Source organism: Amphiura filiformis, chromosome 12 (assembly GCF_039555335.1).
Source record: "Amphiura filiformis chromosome 12, Afil_fr2py, whole genome shotgun sequence".
In the NCBI taxonomy this organism is placed as follows: Eukaryota; Metazoa; Echinodermata; class Ophiuroidea; order Amphilepidida; family Amphiuridae; genus Amphiura; species Amphiura filiformis.
Window position 1 is genome coordinate 29,148,283 of NC_092639.1, and position 22,443 is coordinate 29,170,725.

The 22,443-nt window shown below is 37.5% G+C and overlaps 1 protein-coding gene across 2 annotated transcripts in view; it reads left to right on the forward strand.

Annotated features, from left to right (window-relative positions):
• LOC140166026 (WD repeat-containing protein 31-like) overlaps positions 1–22,443 on the forward strand; it is a 111,861-nt gene that overhangs the window by 84,828 nt on the left and 4,590 nt on the right. For both annotated transcript variants that reach the window (XM_072189398.1, XM_072189397.1), the window contains exons 5-7: positions 7,934–8,102; positions 9,270–9,411; positions 14,702–14,861. In XM_072189398.1, coding sequence (XP_072045499.1) covers positions 7,934–8,102; positions 9,270–9,411; positions 14,702–14,861 — 471 coding nt within the window. The remainder of the gene's footprint in view (positions 1–7,933; positions 8,103–9,269; positions 9,412–14,701; positions 14,862–22,443) is intronic.

The window sequence follows — 22,443 nt, forward strand, 5'->3', positions numbered from 1 at the left end:
GGTCAACATCAGAACGCACTATGCAATTTGTGGCTTCCTCATCTACTGCTCCTATTTTGTTCTATTTTAAAATCAAGCTGTTTCTCATCTACTTTATACAATCATGTATTCCTTGCTCGTGCCTACATTTATATACCTTTGCATATTTGATGTGTCAGCATTTTATAGGCCTAATACCACCTATAAATGAATGCCTAACTACATAAGTTCACATTTTTAGTATAGGCCTATACTCAAAATTATATTTCTTGCCTATGATACGAATATATTCCAATATTGCTAACCTGGTCATGTGATCTGCCTATATATGTTCCATATTTTAGCCAGTACATAAGGTATCTGCTAACACTGTAATAAGCTTAAAGGTTCTCATATTTTAGCATTGTACAAGACAGTTTTTGTTCATTCTTTTTAACTAGGCCTCTCGCTACCTTATACTTGCACTCCAAACGTCCTAAACCATCGATGGAGTTGTGTGAATGCACTAACTCAATATAACTGGTATTAATTGACAACCACCCAAAAGAATCTCTTGAAACGCATGTAAACTATAAATTTTTGATATTAGGCCTAAACCTAATATACTCACTTCCATTTATTTAATTACTTTTTTTTTTCCATTATATTACCTGTATGTATTATTTGATATTGTTATATTAAATTGTATAATGCAGATCCACTAATTTTGATCGGTCATTTCTACCTTGTTACTAATCTATGTATTTGAAGGACTATTTATATATTTTACTGCATATCTATATTATATCTATAATTACCTATACAAATGTGTTTTATTTCAATCCACTAAATACACGTAGATGCTATTATTACTGTATCTGGTATGCTTATTATTTTTATATTTATGTTAGGCCTATTCTTTATTTCCTAAGTGACCATCCCAATTTGTTTACCTCCAGAAAAATAAGAAATTTTTTCTTGTTGGCCTTCTTTACTTCCCGTTTGTACAGCAATTGTTCACATCTATTGTTAATCTGGCTAGTTTCTTATATTATTCAGATGTCAGTTTTTTTTTTTTCATTTACTTGATAAGATCTCGACTCTGCCATTATATAGAGCTGGTCTATCTCCCTTGATAAACAATAGTTTTCCTTTTTCGTTATTCTGTTTTGCATTAGTAATAGAAACATGAATTTAGTATAACCTCCTTGACCCTACCATTTGTTGCTTAATTAAATTTGTTCCCGCTAGTTATCCTTGTACTTATTGCCTACCATAATTAATACAACTTTTATATCCTGAAATATTCGTGTTTAGGCCTAGCCTATTATTTTTTGACGAAACCATGTCAATCTGAAGCGTCGTTAATTCAACTTGTGTGATACTATTTCGGGTTTTTTACGTACTCTATCAACTCGCAATAACTCGAAGATGAATCTGACCGTGCATTTGTATAGAATTTGATCCCCCAGTACAGAAGGTACCATAGGTCCTACTACTTGCCCTCCGTCTTACACATACCATGTGCTCGCGTGTATTTTGAGCATGTTTGAAATTAATCTATTTAACCACATAATAATATTAATTCACATTATTCATAATTATTCGATCAACTGAAATGCCCACGCTGGCACTATTTAATGTTTTAATTAACTCGCCTCCTATCTTATGCCTTTACGCGCTCATTTCTTGGCACTGCTTATAGATGTTATTCGTGTAGGCTTACATTTAATAAAATTTTCAAACGATACGAGATAAGTATAATAGTTGCTTAATCTTTTGCTACATGTATGTTACCCGTATAACTTAATCGCTGTCCTTCGTGGTGATCCTCCTTATTGCCATTCCTGTTATTAATATCATTATTATTTCATAGTATAATTAACAGATTAATCATAACTTGCCTACTCAAGTCCTCTGTCTCTTCCATACCGCCGAAAGACAAAGATTCCACCATGATGACGCCCGTCCTTCTTTACAATCATAATCTATGTAACATTCTACTTGCACTCGATACCCTGATCACTCTGCTGATTGTTTTACTGTTGCCATTTTGTTAATATCCTGTTGGGAGATTCATATACATTGCCATAGAGCGAATGCAAGCATTAAACATGCCACTGTTTTATATTGACATGCAGCTATTTAACCATAGATGCTTTAACCATTTTTCAATAGAAGTTGATCTCTCGATGATAAAACATGATATGAGTCAAAAACCCATTTGCATTTGACCAGCTACATTATGCCCAGTGATTGGTTGCATCATAGCAACAACAAAAACATTTAACAAAACCATTATGATTGCATTATAACCATGCACCTGTTTTAACATGGGTGAACGCATATCTGAAATCACTGATGTGCATAACTCCAAGTGGATCAACGGCTTAACCCATATTATACACAAGGGGAAAAAACTCCCATCTTTACACCTGGCCAAAAATTTCTCCCCATTGACAATTTAGTTTTAATTCGACTTCGCTTAATTAAAAGCCATTGTGTACGCCTCAGTCACGCGTGACGAGCAAGTTTTAAAAATAAACGACTGAAGTTTTGTTTAATTATTTATTGTCATAAATCATGAACAGCAACTTCAAACATCTATTTTTCGTTTTATGGAGCACTTTGTAACCTGATGACTTTCCAAGCTTGGAGCTACTTGGTTACATTCATAAAAAGAAAAGAAATCTACCAAAAAAACGTTGACAACGTAAAGAAATCAGCAAGTTTAAAAAAAAACACCTCGGCTCACTTTTTGAAACTTGGTCCCATTTGTAAAAAGTACTGATTTAAACTTTATCATATTTATATAAATTTAAAACATTTCCAGAAGTGTTATGTATCTTTAATGTGCAGATGCGATATTAATTTGTAAGCTTTCTGGAACGACCTGAAAGGTTATTATCTTGTTCTTGCACGGTAAGCCAATATCCTATTGTGTTTTGTTTTATAATAATCATGATTAATGATTGAATTAAACAAATAACACGTAGGCTTGTAATCTTGTTGGAAACGCTGTGTTCTGTTGAAATAAAATAAAAACACTGATTTGCTGTTGGTGTTTAAAATGGGACCAAGTTTAAAAAAGTGAGCCGAGGTGGGTTTTTTAAACTTGCTGATTTCTTTACGTTGTCAACGTTTTTGGTAGATAATTATATTCCTCATCCTGGTTGTATAATTTGAGATTTCTCTTTGATTTCAGCTGATTTCCCAACATGTAAGATGTATTTCTAAAAATAGGCATCTATATGTATGTAGTCACATCATAGATTGCATTAGTAGTGGGTCAATGGCATGATATTATTATTGAAGCTAAAAACTATGCAGTCATGCATATATTTGGCCTGATTTCATTCTGGCAAATCTACACTAATGGCAATATTTGATCAATTTTGGTTACTGGTGCTATATGTGATACAATCTGATCCACTCAGGCCAAAGTCAGAAATTTTAAAAATTGAGTTACTACCATTACTACCTTGCTCAGTACCTACAATTACTGATGTTAAAGCCCCAGGTCTCTTGAATACTTGGTTGCAAGCTTATGAACATTTTACATGTCCATTTTCTTATGGTTTTTTTCTCCTCACTTTTTGCCCATATCTCAGTTTCATTATTGCCGACTTTTAGTCTGATTGGACCAGATCAAGTCATATCACTATGGACCACAATGGCCTCATCCCAATGGCATAGTTCAATAACCTCAATTAAGCAATCATAGTGCAAAATTTGACCTCAAGTGGCAGAGTATGAGTTTTTGTACCCAAATTTTCAAAGGTCATTCAATGAAAATGCAAATGTATTGGGGTTAATGAACTGTGGCTTGATAGATGAGCATGTTGTGGATCCTAGTGTATGTAAATAATATAGCATTTTTCAAGCATGCAGCACATCTTATGACATTTTACGCTTGTGATTTTAGTGATATGATAAAACATCAAGGAGATGGGGTCAATATATTTTTCCAAACAATAATCTATATAATAATACGCTATTCTCTGTTTGTCTGTTTGTCTATTTGTCTGTTTGTCTGTCTGTGACTGCTAATGTGAGGCCTTCGTAAGTCGTACGGGGCTCAAACTTGGTGAGTGGGTGTAGTTCTGTCCTGGCAAGAAGAAGTTTATGTTCGTTAAGTCATCCGACCTTGGGGCCCCCTCCCAGGGGTCATCTGAGGTCAAATGACTAAAAACTGTCGTGTGAGGCCGTCGTAGGTCGTACAGGGCCCAAACTCGGTGGGTGGGTGTAGTTCTGTCCTGGCAAGAAGAAGTTTATGTTCGTTCAGTCATCTGACCCCGGGCCCCCTCCCAGGGGTCATCTGAGGTCAAATTACTAAAAACTGTCGTATGGGCATGAAACTTGGTAGGTACAGACAACATTAAGAGCCAAAATTTTGGAAGGTCATTTTGGGGTCATCAGAGGTCACCCACAGGTCATCTGAGGTCAAATTGGTAAAAACTGTCATATGGGCATGCAACTTGGTATGTACAGACAACATTTAAAGCCAAAATTTTGGAAGGTCATTTTGGGGTCATCCGAGGTCACTCACGGGTCATCTGAGGTCAAATTAGTAAAAACTGTCGTATGGGCATGAAACTTGGTGAGTACAGTCAACATTTAGAGCCAAATTTTTGGAAGGTCATTTTGGGGTCACCAGGGGTCATCTGAGGTCAAATTAGTAAAACTGTCATATGGGCATCAAACTTGGTGGGTACAGTCACCATCAGCCAGGTAATCGTGACAGACAACATTAAGAGCCAAAATTTTGGAAGGTCATTTTGGGGTCATCAGAGGTCACCCACAGGTCATCTGAGGTCAAATTGGTAAAAACTGTCATATGGGCATGCAACTTGGTATGTACAGACAACATTTAAAGCCAAAATTTTGGAAGGTCATTTTGGGGTCATCCGAGGTCACTCACAGGTCATCTGAGGTCAAATTAGTAAAAACTGTCGTATGGGCATGAAACTTGGTGAGTACAGTCAACATTTGGAAGGTCATTTTGGGGTCACCAGGGGTCATCTGAGGTCAAATTAGTAAAACTGTCATATGGGCATCAAACTTGGTGGGTACAGTCACCATCAGCCAGGTAATCGTGCCCAGCCAAGAACCGCCAAATATGGGTAACCGCCTATCTATACAATAATACGCTATTCTCTATCTCTCTGTCTCTCTGTCTGTTTGTCTGTCTGTCTGTGACTGCTAATGTGAGGCCGTCGTAGGTCGTACGGGGCCCAAACTCGGTGGGTGGGTGTAGTTCTGTCCTGGCAAGAAGAAGTTTATGTTTGTTAAGTCATTTGACCCGGGGTCCCCTCCCAGGGGTCATTTGAGGTCAAATTACTAAAAACTGTTGTGTGAGGCTGTAGTAGGTCGTACGGGCCCAAACTCGGTGGGTGGGTGTAGTTCTGTCCTGGCAAGAATAAGTTTAGGATCGTTAAGTCATCTGACCCCGGGGCCCCCTCCCAGGGGTCAACTGAGGTCAAATTACTAAAAAGTGTCGTATGGGCATGAAACTTGGTAGGTACAGTCAACAGTTAGAGCCAAAATTTTGGAAGGTCATTTAGGGGTCACCAAGTTTAGGGGTCACCAAGGACACCCAGGGGTCATCTGAGGTCAAATTACTAAAAACTGTCATACGGGCATGAAACTTGGTGGGTACAGACAACATTTAGAGCCAAAATTTTGAAAGGTCATTTTGGGGTCATCCAAGGTCACCCACAGGTCATTTGAGGTCAAATTAGTAAAAACTGTTGTATGGGCATGAAACTTGATGGGTACAGACAACATTGAGAGCCAATTTTTTGGAAGGTCATTTTGGGGTCATCCGAGGTCATCCACGGGTCATCTGAGGGTCAAATTAGTAAAACTGTCGTATGGGCATGAAACTTGGTGGGTACAGTCAACATTTAGAGCCAAATTTTTGGAAGGTAATTTTGGGGTCATCAGGGTCATCTGAGGTCAAATTAGTAAAAACTGTCATATGGGCATGAAACTTGGTGGGTACAGTCACCATCAGCCAAGTAATCGCGCCCAGCCGAGAACCGCCAAAAATGGGTAACCGCCTAGTAGTGTATAATATTCCAAAGCTATTTCGAGAGGAATTAGTGCCAGAAGGCAGGAATCTGCAATAGCTGCCAGGTATCATATTTTTCAATGTGTACAATATATAGAACTAGATTTCGCGGTTCTCGGGTTGGGTGGTTTAATAATATTGCTAATAATAGGCCTCTGCACGTGTGCCGTTTTGAAATATGTGTTGAAAATAGGCCTATTGATCCGATGAGATGCACCTGCACGATTAACCACACTGTAATGCTTTCCGATGCTCGCACTGTGCCCGTCAGTACTCCGCGCACACGCGATAGCACACCGCGAGCACGCGTTAGCGAGCCACGCGCACGCAATAGCGCGGACAGAGGGACTGATGGACGGACACGCCATGATTAGTATTATGATGCAGAAATTGTCAAATGTCTACATAGCAGCTATTTACAGATAGGACCTTCTTGTGCTAAACCCCTTGATTTGTTCTGAAGGGTTGTTCCAGCTTGTTTACTTTGAAAGCAAATCTAAGATGTTGAATTGCTACAACTGAATTTAGACTAGATCACTGTGCTGTGATAGCAATGTGGTGTATTTGATGGGTGATTGCATTTCAAAAGCAATTAATGCAGGATCATCACCTGTCACTTTTGCATAAATTTGTACTGCTCCTGATGTCAGATAAATACCTCGAGATAAATACAGAACTACCCCTATTCCAGAAAAATACTGCACTTATGTTTCTTTGGATAAAAAAATAGAGCGGTTACTGCACCATAGCTGAACCATGGGGCTTTGGCAGTATATTGTTGTATACCACTGTCACCCGAGGGGTACATACCTTCTTGGGATATGTGAAAAGGTCCCAAAATAGGAATTTTGACCCAAGTCTTATTAGGAGTGTCACCCCCAATGGGGAAACTATTCTTTACTTTTTTCTCTTTCATTTGACACCAATTGTGGGGGTCATACCTTCTTGGCATTTCAAGATATGAAAAGGACTCACAATTATGAACATTGACCCATGTCTTTTCAGAAGTGTCACCCCCGATGAGGAAATTATTTTGATTATATTCTTTAATTTTTTGTCTATCATTTGACACCACTTGGGGGTCATACCTTCTTGGCATTTCGAGATATGAAAGGACCCAAAATAGGAATATTGATCCGGGTCTTAAAAGGAGTGTCACCCCCTGTGGGAAAACAATCTTAACACATTCTTTACTTCTTTCCCTTCCATTTTACCATATCTGTGGTAAGATACACTAATATAGGCTGATACCATTTCATGGTTCAGCAAAAATATACTGTTTTGCCAAATGAAATGTAGGTAATCCTTTAGTTAGTTCTAAGTGGCAATGAAAGTCAAATTTTAATGTTTGGTCCTTTTAATAGGAAATAAGGGCTAAAATGTGCATTTTAGGGCATTTTCCTATGCTGTGACAATCAAGCCCACAGACTTGTACAAAGACTAATTTCAAGTTATGTGTTTTAATTTTTGTGGAAAACACATTTTCTAATCTTTTTCATGGTTTTCATGACAACCAATTATCTAAAGTAACACAAAATATTAAAATTATGAGCTACCTCTTAGCCTATACTCAAGATTTTGAATGCCTTATTGTGTCAAGTCTTAGATGTTTGTGGCTACAGTTGTAAGAAAAGATGCAAAATTGCATGTTTTGGCCTATATTCCCTCAAATTGCAAAAATATTTAAAATTTGACTTTTATGCCAAGGACTAACTAAAGGATTAGATTTAGCTGTGTTTCATTTGGCAAAACAAGATAATAATTTTTAATTCATAAAAATTAGTGCTGAATTTTTTTGGAATGGGGAGTACATCATTTGTATTTATAACAAACTTTATACTTGCCAATGTTTTGTTATAATAAATTCAATAATGAGAATGTTTTTTCCCCACTTTCTCACAGGTGATAATAAGGTTTGTTCGGGATCAAGGGATAATTCAGTCAGACTGTGGGATATAGAGACTGGCAACTGTCTTGCCAATGTTGCCATATTACGTAATTTAGTCACTCAAATTAAGTGGGTACCCGGACAAACTGCAGTGGCACAGACTAGTGAAGATAAATGTCTGAGGTAAGTGTTGACTCGCATTTTGACAGGATTGATCATTTAGTGCATTCCAGCCCTATTAGGCTATTCCAGTTGAAATCCTTACACCCCCTATGGAAGACATGACCTTAATCTCCGTTGCCCCAGGACCCCACCGGGGCCCTTAAGCGGGCCTCTGGACCCCCCGCTGTGAGGGGCGATACTACGGTCGCCAACTTAAACCAAAACAGATTTTTTTTTTAGGACCACAATCAGGCCTGGTTGGTATAATGTGTCTTTTCTCAAGTTGAGAGTAACGCCATGTTGGGTTTTGTAGGGGCAGACTCAAATCAGTGTGTTTACGCGGTTGCATCGCCAGCGTACTTGCAAATGGCTCTTCTACATGTGTGTATATGCCCCGCAGGATTAGGTTAGCGCACGCAATTTGAATCTGCTATAAAATCCAACATGGCGTTACTCTCAACTTGAGACTAGACACAGTATAGTTGATGTATGGCTATAATGGTCCCAGTTGGAACACTAAGTTGGTGGTCCCAAGTTTTTCATAATTGTGTTTTCTATCTTACATACAGTTTGTCCACTCTGAAGTACAAAGTGACAACGCGCGCGTATACAGCACGTCTCTGCTGCGTTTCTGCTGCAGGTATGCATGCCTTCAAAGTCGGCACAATGTTTGTACTTCAGAGTACTTCAGACTGACTGTAGAGGCCTACCATTAAAACAATGTGTTCCAAATTTTGAGTTTTATTACTCCAGTAGTTTGGCTATTAGAAGGCGACTGCAAGCTTTCTCCAACTGTTGCAATCTTGGGCTAGCAACAGATTTGTTTGGTTGCAGCATCCCTTCAATATCTCCCAGGTGGTGCTGGACGCGATTATTTTTTTTGTACATCATATTTTTAAATTTTTATTTTTTTCCGTTTTTCATAATCAAACATGGAATAAAGCAAAACTCACTGAAAAAATAATATTTTTCACACGTATGTGTTACAAATATGATGTACGAAAAAAATAATCGCATGCTGGACATACTGCAAATACAGTGTGCGCATGTGGTGGAATATAAAGGGCATATTCTTTCACAAGCTCATCGTCTGTAAGACACAGTATATAGAAATTTGAGTTGATGAATCTTGACTCTGGCAACAACTTTTTACCACTGATATTTTTACCCAACAATTTTTTCTGCTAGAATATGGGATACAAGAGTACTACAAGAAGCAACAACGTTTCCAAAGAAGCAGTATATACAGACCAGTTGTGATACCAGTAAAGATGGCAATTATGTACTCACATCAAGTAATGGAGTAGGAGGACAGGGGTGCGAAGCTACAGTAAGTACTTAGAAGTCGTGGTTACTCTGTTCAAGGACTACTCCCAATTCTAGAACGTACATTACAGTGCTAATGTTTTGGGATTCAAAAAAATATCATCTTGTTTTGCCAAATGAAATATAGTTCAATTCCAATCTTTTAGTTAGCACTTACTGTCATTTGGTGTGTTTGTATGCATGCTGTGACAATCTGAAGAATTTGGTGAATGCAATTTTAAGAAAATGTGGAAAATTGCATGTTTTTGCCTCTTTTTCACAAAAGATCCCAAACTTTTTTTGTCAGTTAGTTCAAACTAAGGGATTAGAATTAGGCTGTTTCATTTGGCTAAACGACATAAACGTAATGTTGTTTTTGATCCCAAACAATATTGCTGTATTTTTTTGGAAGTGGGAGGAAATCTGACACAGATTTTTTTCTTACACTTTACTAAAAACCTGTGCATCTTGCCAAATATTATGTTTCACATCTTAAAAGTTAAATTGAGGGTATGTTGCATCTTAGATGGATATTGGCAACTTGGCTCAAAATTTATATTTGGTCAGCTTCAAACCCACCGAAAGCCATGGTTCATGGTTATTGGAAACTTGAAAATTTGAAAATAGCTGCAAAGAAAAGAAAACCAAAGAAAGGTGGCATTTCAAAGTACATTAATGCGCTTTATAATGACCGCGATGTGATGTGTTATGGGCTCGAACAATATATGTGTGTGCTGACTACCGTATTTAGACATAGCATGATTACTCGCCGGTGTAATTTGCTGCTGGCGATATATCCATTGATTATTTTACCGGGAAACCGAAAAATAAAATAAAATTGGATATTGTTTTCAAGTTTAAAAGAAGAAAATAATGATACTGATGAATAACTAAAATAAAAGTGACAGTTATGAATGAGGTTAATGACTTTGTAACAGTTATTTTTCGGGTGTTGTGAAAAATCGAAACATTTTGCCGGAAACGAGGAACATCTGTGCCCCACAGGATATTCCGAGCTCACAATACCCTCAAAACAACTGATGCACAGTCATTAACAGCTAATGAACTGTGTAACCAGATATGCAACCGATTTGATGTTGGCAGTATTGCAAAGCCTGCTGTACTATGGGCAATAAAATAACAATGGTAATTATCTAGACGTGAGTGTATCGGATCATGTCTCATCTTCAATGAAGTATTTAACTTGAATAACCACCTGCTCAGCCTAATGGGCTATTCCAGTTGAAATCCATACACCCCCTATGGAAGACATGACCTTAATCTTCCACACAGGGAGTGTGACTATCAAACGGGTTACCTGAATGGGTGACCCGATTTGAAATTTACACCCCCTGTGTGGGAGATTAAGGTCATGTCTTCCATAGGGGGTGTATGGCTTTCAACTGGAATAGCCCAATACTGATTCTAGCCTGAGTGTATCAGATCATGTCACATTTTTAATAGGTATTTAACTTGAACAGCCACCTTTTCAGCCTAATGATGGAAGAGTGGAAAAATCTGGATTAAAGGCCCATTCAGTGATCCCAGTGAATTTGTAAATATTGTTCATAAATTGCCTAAGAGTGAAGGATAAGTCATTAAAATTGTCATTAGGTACGTTTGCTTTGAACAAGTTGCCAAAAAATCAAGGGAAACGGCATAGCAGGATTGAAAAAGTTGAAGCCCCATTTATAGAAAATACAGATTCATGTAAAATGACTCCTTTTGTCTTTTTATATTTGCGGCTTTCGGCTTAACCGCAAGCAGGCTATATGTTAGCACATCTATGATAATAACAAAGGTGCCAAAATCTGAATTTTGATGATTCTTAAGATCCTTCATATGAGCAAATCACTGATTGGGCAATTAAAATTGACCTTATGTGTATTCATTAAGGTTTAAGTCATGATGGTTCATTATGGTTGTCATTTTTAAAACCGGACCAGATGGATCATTATAACCATATCCTGTTGTTGACAAATGTACAAATATTGATGGGCAGATGAATTAATTGCAGTTCATTTGATAATAAGTAGTGTGATGACTTTTCTGGTCTAATTATAGGATAGTATAGGCTTATTAGTGCATATTATATTCAAAAATAAAGTAAGATATAAGGTCTTCAATTATTTTGCCGTAGGACAAGTCCGGGGGCACTCAAGTTGTTTTGGTAGGGATGTGCCACTGAAAATTTGATGGTGGACCCATCAATATACCAATTTTTCAAGAAATTTGGACCCATCGATATAATATGCCAAAAGTCGAAATTTTCGGCAGAATTTAACCCAAATTGTCTTAGTTTTTACAAATATTCCTTGAAATTTTTGGGAAATTTTGAAAATTTTGGCTAGATTGAAGCAAAGTTGGGCTATTTTCCGAAAAAATTGAGAAAATTTTGAAAAGAGGACCTATCCACATACCAAAATTGGATTTTAAAAAAGGTCACTGATATACCAAAAGGCCAAAAATGCTATCCATGCTTGCAGCATGTCCCCCAAATAATGTTGTCTGAGGCATTAAAAATGCAAATAATAAAGTTTTATTGTAGCACAGCGAAATTAAAACTCCTTTACCCCCTGCAGAGAAATGGACGGTGCCATTGTTCCGTGTGTGGGTTCAGGTCAGGTCATTTGAGTTCGTCACATGGCAGTTTGTTGTGACAACAGGGAGAGTTTGTTTTGTGGTGTTCAATTTTGATTGTCAATCAAGCTAGTCAACATCCGAAAATTTTTGTGTTTTTGTCCTTTTTAGTTTCTCAGTCAAGGGGTAATGAGCTAGGTGCAGCAGGACCCATTATTGAAACATTTTTACTGCCAAGGACAATGTTAACGCAATAATAGTGCGATTTAAAGAAAAAATATCACTTTTTTGCCCAATTATTTTTAAGTTGTTTATATCAAGGTAAATTGAGTATGCATATCCACAGCCAGTGTCTTAGCTAGCCACCCATCTGGCCGTCATTTTAGACGGGGAGTTTGCTCCTGGGACGGGCAAAATGAATGCCTTAGACAGATGCTGCATTATAATTGTATGTATTAACAAAGGCTGTTGACCTTTTTAGTAGACCAGCTTTGCAAAACAAGGCCATTTTCAGAACGCTTTGAACACCCAATGGGCTGTAGAGGTCTTGTAAATGTTTTAAAGGTCAAATTAGAACAGGCATTTTTATTCAAATGACGGGCAAACATCAATTTCTAGCTGAGGCCCTGTCCACAGCTCAAGTGACAGCTCGTATCACGGAAAAACTGTATGAGTTACCTCACATAATGCTCTGTGTACAATGTGCACGCTTCACTGTGTTCCAGATGCAATCAGGGCCCATTTTTTTTCAAGTATAGGAAGCTCATCTGACGCGTTTGGATCAATTTTGAAAATATGGACGTTGGAGGTAATATAAAGTATAACACAAAGTCATTTCAAGTAGATTCAATGGTAATTGGCAGAGAGACCAGGGCTCGAATTTCAGGAAGACCATTGCCTGCCCCTTTCCATTTTTGGCCTTGGTGCTCCAGATCTTTGTCATTTTCAAGGCATTCTTCATCACTTGTCGCCTTGGTGCCCTTTGTCTTTGCCCAGTGGCCTTGAAAATGGGTGCTCCCAAAAAATTAAAAAAATTGAGGCCTTAGAGGGATGCATTTCAAACAAAAAATGGAGAAAAACCCATTTTGATACAGCATGTACTGTCATGCTTTTATCAGGATTAGCTCTGACTTAGATCTGTGAAAGCCGTTTTTTTAAAAAGAAAATGTAACATCAAAGCAACAAAGAAGCAAACAAACAAATACCAGCACTCTGCAATCCTCTTTGTGGGTATAGATTCCAAGTGTGCCTTTGATTGCCTTTTCCATTAATGTTGAGCCGTGGATGTGTGTAATATTTAGACACTATTCATGCAAGTCTATCATATCGCTATGGCAACCCTTATATAGGAAATGGAACCAAATGAAATTAACCTGTGAGTGCTACAATTTGTGAAGAGTGATGATGTACACAACAATGGAAACATATCAGGAAATGTGGGCACTTCATAGTCGAGTGACAGAAATTGATGTAAATTGATTATTTTGTTAAAAATAACCTGATGGTAGAATTTTATTATTCCCAGGGGTGAGGATTGTTTTTATAGACTATCGATTGATTTCAGACTTCTGAGCCTTTTCTCCCTGTATTAATAGGAATAAACAAAAAGATTGAGGGGGAAATATAGGGGGAGGGGTGCAAAAATTGTCATTGTATCTGGTATAAGCTTCAAAAACATTGATATGAATTTAGATCCAAGTCAAGTTTTGATACAGGTGGGGGAGGAAGGGTGGTCAGGTTTGTAGTGAAACAAGTTACGTTTATTGGGCTTGATCAATATTTTAAAGTAATAGGACAGTGCAGTGGGTTGCATAGGTATATTGCTGATCAAGAACAATGTTTAAATGTGATGCATGCTGGGAATGAAAAGGGTTCAAAAGCTAAAGAATTTGTCACCAAGATCACGAATTTGAGCCCTTTTGCTTCCCAGCATACATCACTTTTGCCTATTGATCGCTATCAGCAATATACCTTATAGGATGGGTGAAGTACTGGTGTAGCTATTATATTTTGCAAAGACCTTTCGGACTGCCAGATTTGGCGCAGTTTATGGAGTAAATGTGAAGTCAGGTTCTGATTGGCTAATTGAATCACACCATGATCACATCAGCACCTCATTCGCCGTTCAATCTGCGTAGCATCGGGTGACCCAGGCGTGACCAAGTTCTTTATTACGTGATCGGTCGGCCACCATAGGTTTTTGCAAAATAGTGGACAAGTCCATGTCATACTGAAACAGTGGTGTTGTATGCCATGGAAAAAACACTACGTACCTTGCAACTGCATTGTATGATACAGAATTACTGAATAGAAACAATACTTTACATAAGGTGTATAAGATATTCTAAGTTACTTGAATGGTACGGAGACAGCAGACTCTTGTAACTAATGGGAAAGAAAATAGCGAACCTTGTGCATGATGATTGACAGCTGCAGAGTACATGTAGGGCTATTAATTATTATTAGGACTTTGCAGTGGTTTAAAGCTGAGAACAAAAATTGTGTCTTTGTGTGAAAATTAAGTAACTGTTGTTAACGTTTTTTTGCCAAAGTGGGATCTTTTGGTGAAACTTCACATTTTACTCCAAGTAAGGAGTTTTAAGAAACTAATCCTCAAATAATATATAGGATCTCAGTACTTAAAAAAGTTATGAAGTTGCAAAAAATGGTGTATATGCAATGCTATAGAAAAATCTAAATAGAAGTGTTTGTTATTTGTTGTTTGATTTCATCAGTTATGGGATCTGCGATCCACCAAAGTTGTGTGCGAGTACAGAGGTCATCAGCAGACTGTTGGAGGTTGTGCCTTCTTGCCCCGAGTGTCCAGCTCTAATGAATACATAGCAACATGTGGCAATGATTCCACTATTAGAATATGGAATAAAAATACACAGGGTAAGTCTGACCAGTCATGAACATATATCGTCATTGGGCACGAAAAACCTCCTATGTGTTTGTGGCCCCTGAACATGTTTAAAATAAAACTGCCAACCAGTTACATCAGAGGTTTTGCTTTAAGCATGTTCAGGTTTTTCTTACCCAATGAATATGTGATTGAAGAGGTTCATCAGGTCTGTTAATTAATCAGCTATTTTGAGTTTATTTGTTAAAATCAAGTGAAAAACTTATGTTTTCTGCTGACAGTTTTGCAAGAAACCTTCTGGCTTTCTGAAAGTGTTCATGATGTTATTGATCCATCCATTAAAGAGAAGCAGAGAAAGCTAGCCAGCATAAATACACCTGCTCCGAAAGAACAGAAACTCTTACAGAAATAAACAAATCTGCAATTATTTCTGATCATGTGTCAAGAGAAAACCATATCATAGACTGGGACAATTCATCAATCATTGACAGGGAAGAAAATCATAGAGCAAGATGGGTAAAGGAAGTGATATGGATTAAAAAGAGAGGCGACAACGCCATGAATAGAGACGAAGGCACATTCTCTCTAAGTTGCATATTTGATCCTCTGCTCAAGATCGATGCTGGAGGACAGGAATACTACTTCCCTGAAAATCAAAACATCCGGTCAAGGTTCTCGCTTCAAGCAGATGGATCAATAACACCATCAATGCTTTGAGAAAGCCAGGTTTCTGGCGAAACTGTCAGCAGAAAAACAGACGTTTTTCATTTGGTCTTGACAAATGAACTCAAAATAGACGAACATATGAACTCCTTGTCTAAACCCTTTACTTGAGATGGGTCAAACGGAAGTTTCCCTCGGAGCGTCAAACCTCTAAATGCATCGGCACAGGCGTTAGTCCTGACTAAACCTTCAAGGGTTCAGACCCTCTGGTCCATATGCACAAAAGAGTTAGACTGGGTCTAAAGCTAGACCTGGTGTATTAAGTGGAATTTAGTTCCATCAGGAATGTTCCTTTACTCTTATTTCCTTACTAGAGTAGATAGCAAATTGTAAAGATTTAAATGCAAAGTTCAAAAATAATACAAATTAATGTAAAGGAAATGTAAAGGAAAATGTCCATTCTCCTGGGCAGTACTAAATTTCAATTAGACCAGGTCAAACTCATTTGTGCATATGGACCTTTGAGTTTCTGCTTCTCGTGTGGACATGGCTAGAGATACGTATGGTGAAGCAGAACAAACTAACACACCAGGAATGATGATACAAGAGGACACTGAATATAAACATAGCAAGGGGAAATGACGGTTTAACCTACCCAATATGTTACAACTGAAACTTAGGCAATTAAAATTAGCAAGTGTCTGTGCACACTCTAGATAAAAATCATGGAATGCATTGAACAGGAATCAAACCAACAACATTCTGCACTGCATTCTAGGCAGATATCCAAACCACCAGATCACTATTATAAACATTACTGAAACCGGAAGCTAATGTAGGAGTACTAGAGTATACAACACATGCATTACATATAGCACAACAGGCACTGGAAATTAGATCCAATAATGATGATTTATTACCACTTGCCCTAATTACTGCTACCATGATAGCATGTACTCCTATCATATTGTCTCTAATGAATGATGAATTCTTCTTGGATAAACACCTTGCCACCTCTATGCGGTAAAATATATGAAGAGGTTTTAATTTTGATGCGCAACAATGCTTGATTGAGTTTGCATGAGCATGGTTCCACAGGGACCAAACAGTGCTTTTTCAGAAGGTGGGCAAAGGGGGGGAGGGGCAAAAAAGTACAAAAAAGGCCTGACAATCTTAAATATCTGGTAGCCACCATCCCACAGGGGGGGCAGAGGTGGGGGGACTTCACAGGTCCCATTCCTGACTATGCCACTGGGACCAAAGTGTGTTTCAGCACAGAATACCCAATTAAACACAAAGAAGAAGGTCCTTCAATGTACATTTCTTGCAATCAGTCATCTTTAAAGTAGGATATTTTCATGATATTATTTTGGGTCCCTTGAGATAATTCTTTTATGCTAAAATTACATCAATCCTATCATTGGCAAAATATACACTGTGCCCAGAAGTATCTGAACACTTGCAAACAAAATTCATAATTTTAAAACTAAACCATATTTAGGTCGATATTTTTTTGTGCATCTATTAAAATTTTCACCTAAATCTGGTTTAGTTTTTAAATAATGATTTTTCCAAGTGTTCGGATACTTTCTGGGTGCAGTATACATTGCTGGATTTAGACAATGATAGAAGTTTCCATCAGTTTTGTTTTTGCTGGACGTATTTGCATTTAATTTTCAAATCAAATTTGTCTTTGCTATCTGTGTTATCAATGTGTAGTTAGTAGATTTGCTGTAACATTACATTTAATTATTCATCTGTCATGTTCTATCATGCAACATGCTTACGTTTTCAAATTTACTGATAATTTCTGTCTGGATGACATTTTTATGTCAATGGCTATTCCAGATGAAATCCTTACACCCCCTGTGAAAGACATAACTTTAATCTCTCACACAGGGAGTGTAGATTGCAAATGAGGTTACTTGAATGGGTGACTCCATTTGAAACCTACACCCCCCCCTGTGTGGGAGATTAAGGTTATGTCATCCATAGGTGGTATATGGATATCATATGGAATTGCCCAATAGAATAGAACAACTCATTAGAACATATTAATTATAGTTTGCAAATTTCCCCAAATTTAATTCTCATTCTGAGTAAATAGCATTCTAGATGATCAAAATAATTAGTTTACCTTATATCATGAAAGAACAAAGAAATACTTATGCGAGGGGTATCAAAAGTTTTAGAAATGCCCAGAAGTGAAAGAGCTATATCAATGAAATTTTGTCAGTGCAATCACTGGTCCTTATGTACACTATGGTGCAAAAATGGTCTCATAAGTATGTTTACTTTTTTACAGGCGACGCTAGATGCTAATAACCTGCTGCCCCAGTTACTGCGCATAAACTGCAAGATTGAGAAAATTGAGGCAAGCAGCGTTATTAAGATCCTGCATTTGAAGGGTTGCAGTGCCTAGAAAATCGATGATGAAATGAAAGTTATCTTCGGTGGTGATTGTGATATTGTCACTGTTGCTTTTTGGAAAATGAATTTTTATTTCATCACAGATTTTTTGGGGACTGTAACCCTTAAATGGAACTTAATCATGCTTCATGCCTCAATTTTCTCCATTTTGCTGGTTATGCGGTTACATAGGCAGGTACTGACATCTAGCACCTGTAAAAAAAGTAAACATTCTTATGAGACCATTTTTGCATCATAGTGTACATAAGGACCAGTGATTGCACTGACAAAATTTCATTGATATAGCTCTTTCACTTCTGGGCGATTTCTAAAACTTTTTGATACCCCCTCGTATTTATCCACTGAATGAGTTACCCAGGTTACAGATGAAATACAAGAAACAAAATAATAAACAAAGGAATATTTTGTTTTCTGGGGGTTTTTTTTGCGGAATTGAGAAAAACAATTTGTTTGTCAAGGAAAATCAGCTTTTATTTTTCACTTCCCCAAAATAGTACCTGAGAGCTGCCATGTTTGTTTTGCGGTGTGCATTTATCACAAAGAAATTGGCCAACATTCCCCCCATTTTTTTTTAACAACAATATCAGTAAAAACATGTTTTAAAAGCATTTATTCAAGTTTTGAAAGTTTCAAGTTTCTCAAGCTTATTTTGACTGAGTTTGAGTCGTGGGAAATCAGAAAAGAACAGTGCATTCCACATTGGATTTAAAAATCTTTACAAATTCTGAGACATTCTCTTGGTCGGGCTGACGTCACACGGGGAAAAGGCCTTGTCAAACCAGTGTGCGCATGTGTAGTTCCCCTTCCTCGAGCTGGTTGCTATGTGTGCTTGTGCAAAGGGGACAATGTTCCTGGATGTCCGACCAAGTGAATACTTTTTTTGGGCCTCACCAATCCTGAGATATAATTATATTTTGATTTCTGAAAGCAATGAAATTTAAAAAAAAAGTATTTGACCAGAACTCAACACAATTTTTAAGACAAAGAAACTGATTTGGCTGAATTGGGCTATTCCAGTTGAAATCCACACTACCCCTGTGGAAGATTTTGGAAATATCTTCCACAGGGGGAGTATGTTCTTCAAATGTAATTGGTCAGGATTAATCATTTTGAAACCCGTACTCCCCCTGTATTATGGCTTTACCTATATCTTCTACAACTAGAGTGAGTATTTCAAAAAATGTTACCCAATTGTCTATTCTATTCAAAACTTACACTCCCTCTGCGGTAGACTTTAGCTAAATCTTCCACAGGGGTAGTATGGATTTTAAATGGAATAGCCCATTGCATCTGCACATGCATTCAGTAATTCAGATCACTCTGTCCTACTTCTAAACTGTGTAATCCCACGAGTGTCCAAATATTACACCTCAATATTGTACTGTAAAGCTGCCCTATCTAATATCGTAAAATAAATGTAGTGTCATATTAATTGTTAGGCAATGTTCTTGCCTCATTAGTGGCTTGTGTTTTAGACTGGGTTCATATGAGCATGCTTTTCCAGTTGATTACAGTAGTGTCATAATCGTATTACGAAATTAGTATCGTGTGTCCGCTCAATGTCGTCGGCGTGTTACATTAGTGTTATTATTCGCTAATGATGAACATTATCATCATTTGGCCGGTTTGTAGCAGGATTGTGTCGTAATTGCCAATAAAAATTACCAGTACACATTTTGTTGAGCTCAATGGACTTTGTAATTGCCATGGCGTGTATAACCAGAAGTGACTATGACACTCTGACAAGGTGCTAACCATTTCCACGCCCTTATCGTTCATTTATGATATTTGTGTCATCAGGAATTTACGACACAATGACAAAAAATAGTAGTGTGGACTTTAGGGCTTATGCTGGTTTCATACTTTCTGCCGCTTGCCGCTGAGCGGCATGACGCTTCATCATGCCGCTTGAACTTTTCTGCAAACGGAGCGGCACACCGCTGAGCGGCAGCGGCATGACTCTGAAAGCTACTCTTGCCGCTCAGCACCGCTCCAAAATCGTATTTTGTTGTCATACGTCAGAGCGGCACTGCTCCGAGTTGACTTGAATTCAACTCCCAGCGGTGCAGCATTAGGCAGCCAGCCATGTAGGGAGTGTTTTACACACCCAAATTTGTAAATACACACCCAGTTTTTGCCCACATGGCCTATACTTTGTACACAAATCTTAAATTTACACATCCAGTTTTTTGAATTTACACACCCAAACCTTCAAATATGAAACCCATTTTAAATTCACACACCCTGTGTGGAAGATTAAAGTCATGTCTTCCATAGGGGTGTATAATGGATTTCAACCGGAATTGCCCATTGTTTTGTCTAATTTCTTTCAGAACAGTGATACTCAGTTTTGAACCTTTTTCGTATTCATGTGTTCTGCAAGCACAGTACAGGTAGATCTGGCACTTCCAATGTAGAACCTAAGCCTGTTGTGAGGAAATTTAATCTGATTGGTGTCCTTTACCTCAATACAATCCTTGGAATTTACAGTTTTCTAGAATAATGTGATTTCTGACTTTCTTTCTGCAATAGCTGCATTAGGTCACAAAGCCCTGACCGACCGACCTCACTTGAAAAAGTCCATCCACCCATCTTTTGTGGCCTTATGGGTAAAGTGTAACCTTTTGTACAATGCAAACATTGGTTGACTAGTTATACTAGGCCCAATTTTGCAAGGGAGTATGCCCAAAGTTTGCCACAAAAAAATGGCAAAATTGCTTAAAATTGTACAAAGTTGCTGAAAGTTACAGCTTGCTGCATAGAGTGGACAGCAATTTCTGTCAAAAATAGTCAACTTTGTCATCATAGTAATCAATCTAATGCTAACTGACGCAACCTTGCAGAATGTTATGCAATTTTCAATCTTTGGGCAAGTTTTTGCAACTTTGAGTAATGTTATGCATTTTTGGCAAAATATAAGACAACTTCAGTCATACTGGGGAGTGGAGGGGGCATATACTGGTGCTGCATTTCTTTATGGAATTGTCAGAAAAAGTTAATTTGAAAAATAATGATTACATCAAATTAGGTTTCTGTAACATTTATTTTGGAAACACTTAAATTAATTAAGGGAGTATTTTGTGATCCTGGCATCCTCTTTTTATGACATTTTCAGTTGATATCAAAAAAAGCTCATTCCCAAAATTTCAGTTGATTTCAATTTTGTGTTGCGAGTTATGCATGATTATGTGCATTACACTACTTCATAGACAATGTGTTGTAATTTCGATCTGGTGTACCAGAACGTAATTCAAATTTCACAATATTTTTGCAAAATGAATTAATCTGCAAGAATTTTTTTGTACACAAGCATTGTATGTATAGACCCGAGGTTTCCAGTGGTATAAAAATCTCAATTTTTTTGTTGAAAAAAAGTGGGGGGATGATGCCGGGGATCACAAAAGGCCCTTTTAAGATTAAAAAATAAATACATTAACAAACAAACAAGCAATTAATAAATCAAGCAAGCAAGCAAGCAAGCAAGCAAGCAAGCAAAGAAACAAGCAAAGAAACAAGCAAGCAAGCATAAAAAACCAATCAGACTATCAAGATTTTATTGCAGAAGACCTGACTTGTCAAAAAGTACAGAAATAGGAGCTATTGACTTTTAATGACAGTCAAGAGTTGTCTTAACTCACCGATGATGTGACCTAGTTTTTGACATTTCTATTATTTTCAAATAAGTCTGACACACTTTACTTCCTCGGTGACAAACATTATAACACATTAATATGACAAAGATGTATGGGACACAAGTGTCTATCAGGGAATTATGGTGTGCTTGATATTTACAAGTATGTCTATTATTAGGTGAGATTGATAAAAATTGTTTACAAATTATTACCTGAATACAAAGTGCATAATGTAGGGGTTCTTAATTTTATTTGTTTGAGGGCCACAATGGGGCCATATATGGTGTGATCAAGCAAAATCAGTCTGAAGTCAGACATATTCAAAGTTTCTTATAGGATTGTAAACAGCATGTCCAAAGCTACATTTTGCAGAAAACCCTATTGAATTTGGACAACCAGTTCAAAAGATAAGCGCAGCTAAAGAATTTCCAAGACATTAGGAAACAAATGGAAATATTCCTTTGTTTGGCTATATCTCAAAATCATTATTTCTGACTTCCGACTGATTTTGCTTGATCACATCACATACAGCCTGTCTCAAAAAAAATTGTGCAAGTGAAAAGCGCCCTCTTTGGCAATTAGAAAATACCGTTGTGACATAATGCATACATCAACGTCAAGGGCACAGTCTTAGCTCTTAAATACCGTTTGTTCTGTTCAATTTGCTCTTTTTAATCTCGAGATATGTTTAGTTAACAACGAAAGGGTAAAATCACAATTGTGCCACTTTTACTAGGGAATAGGGCTGGTACATGTAAATCAATAATAGCTGATGTTGATGCGTCTAATGCACTCCCCCTTCGCATTAGACGCATGAACACCAGCGCGCGTGCATTATTTTGTCTAATTTCATTCATTTGTCTAATTTCATGAACTTGTCAAAGTTCAT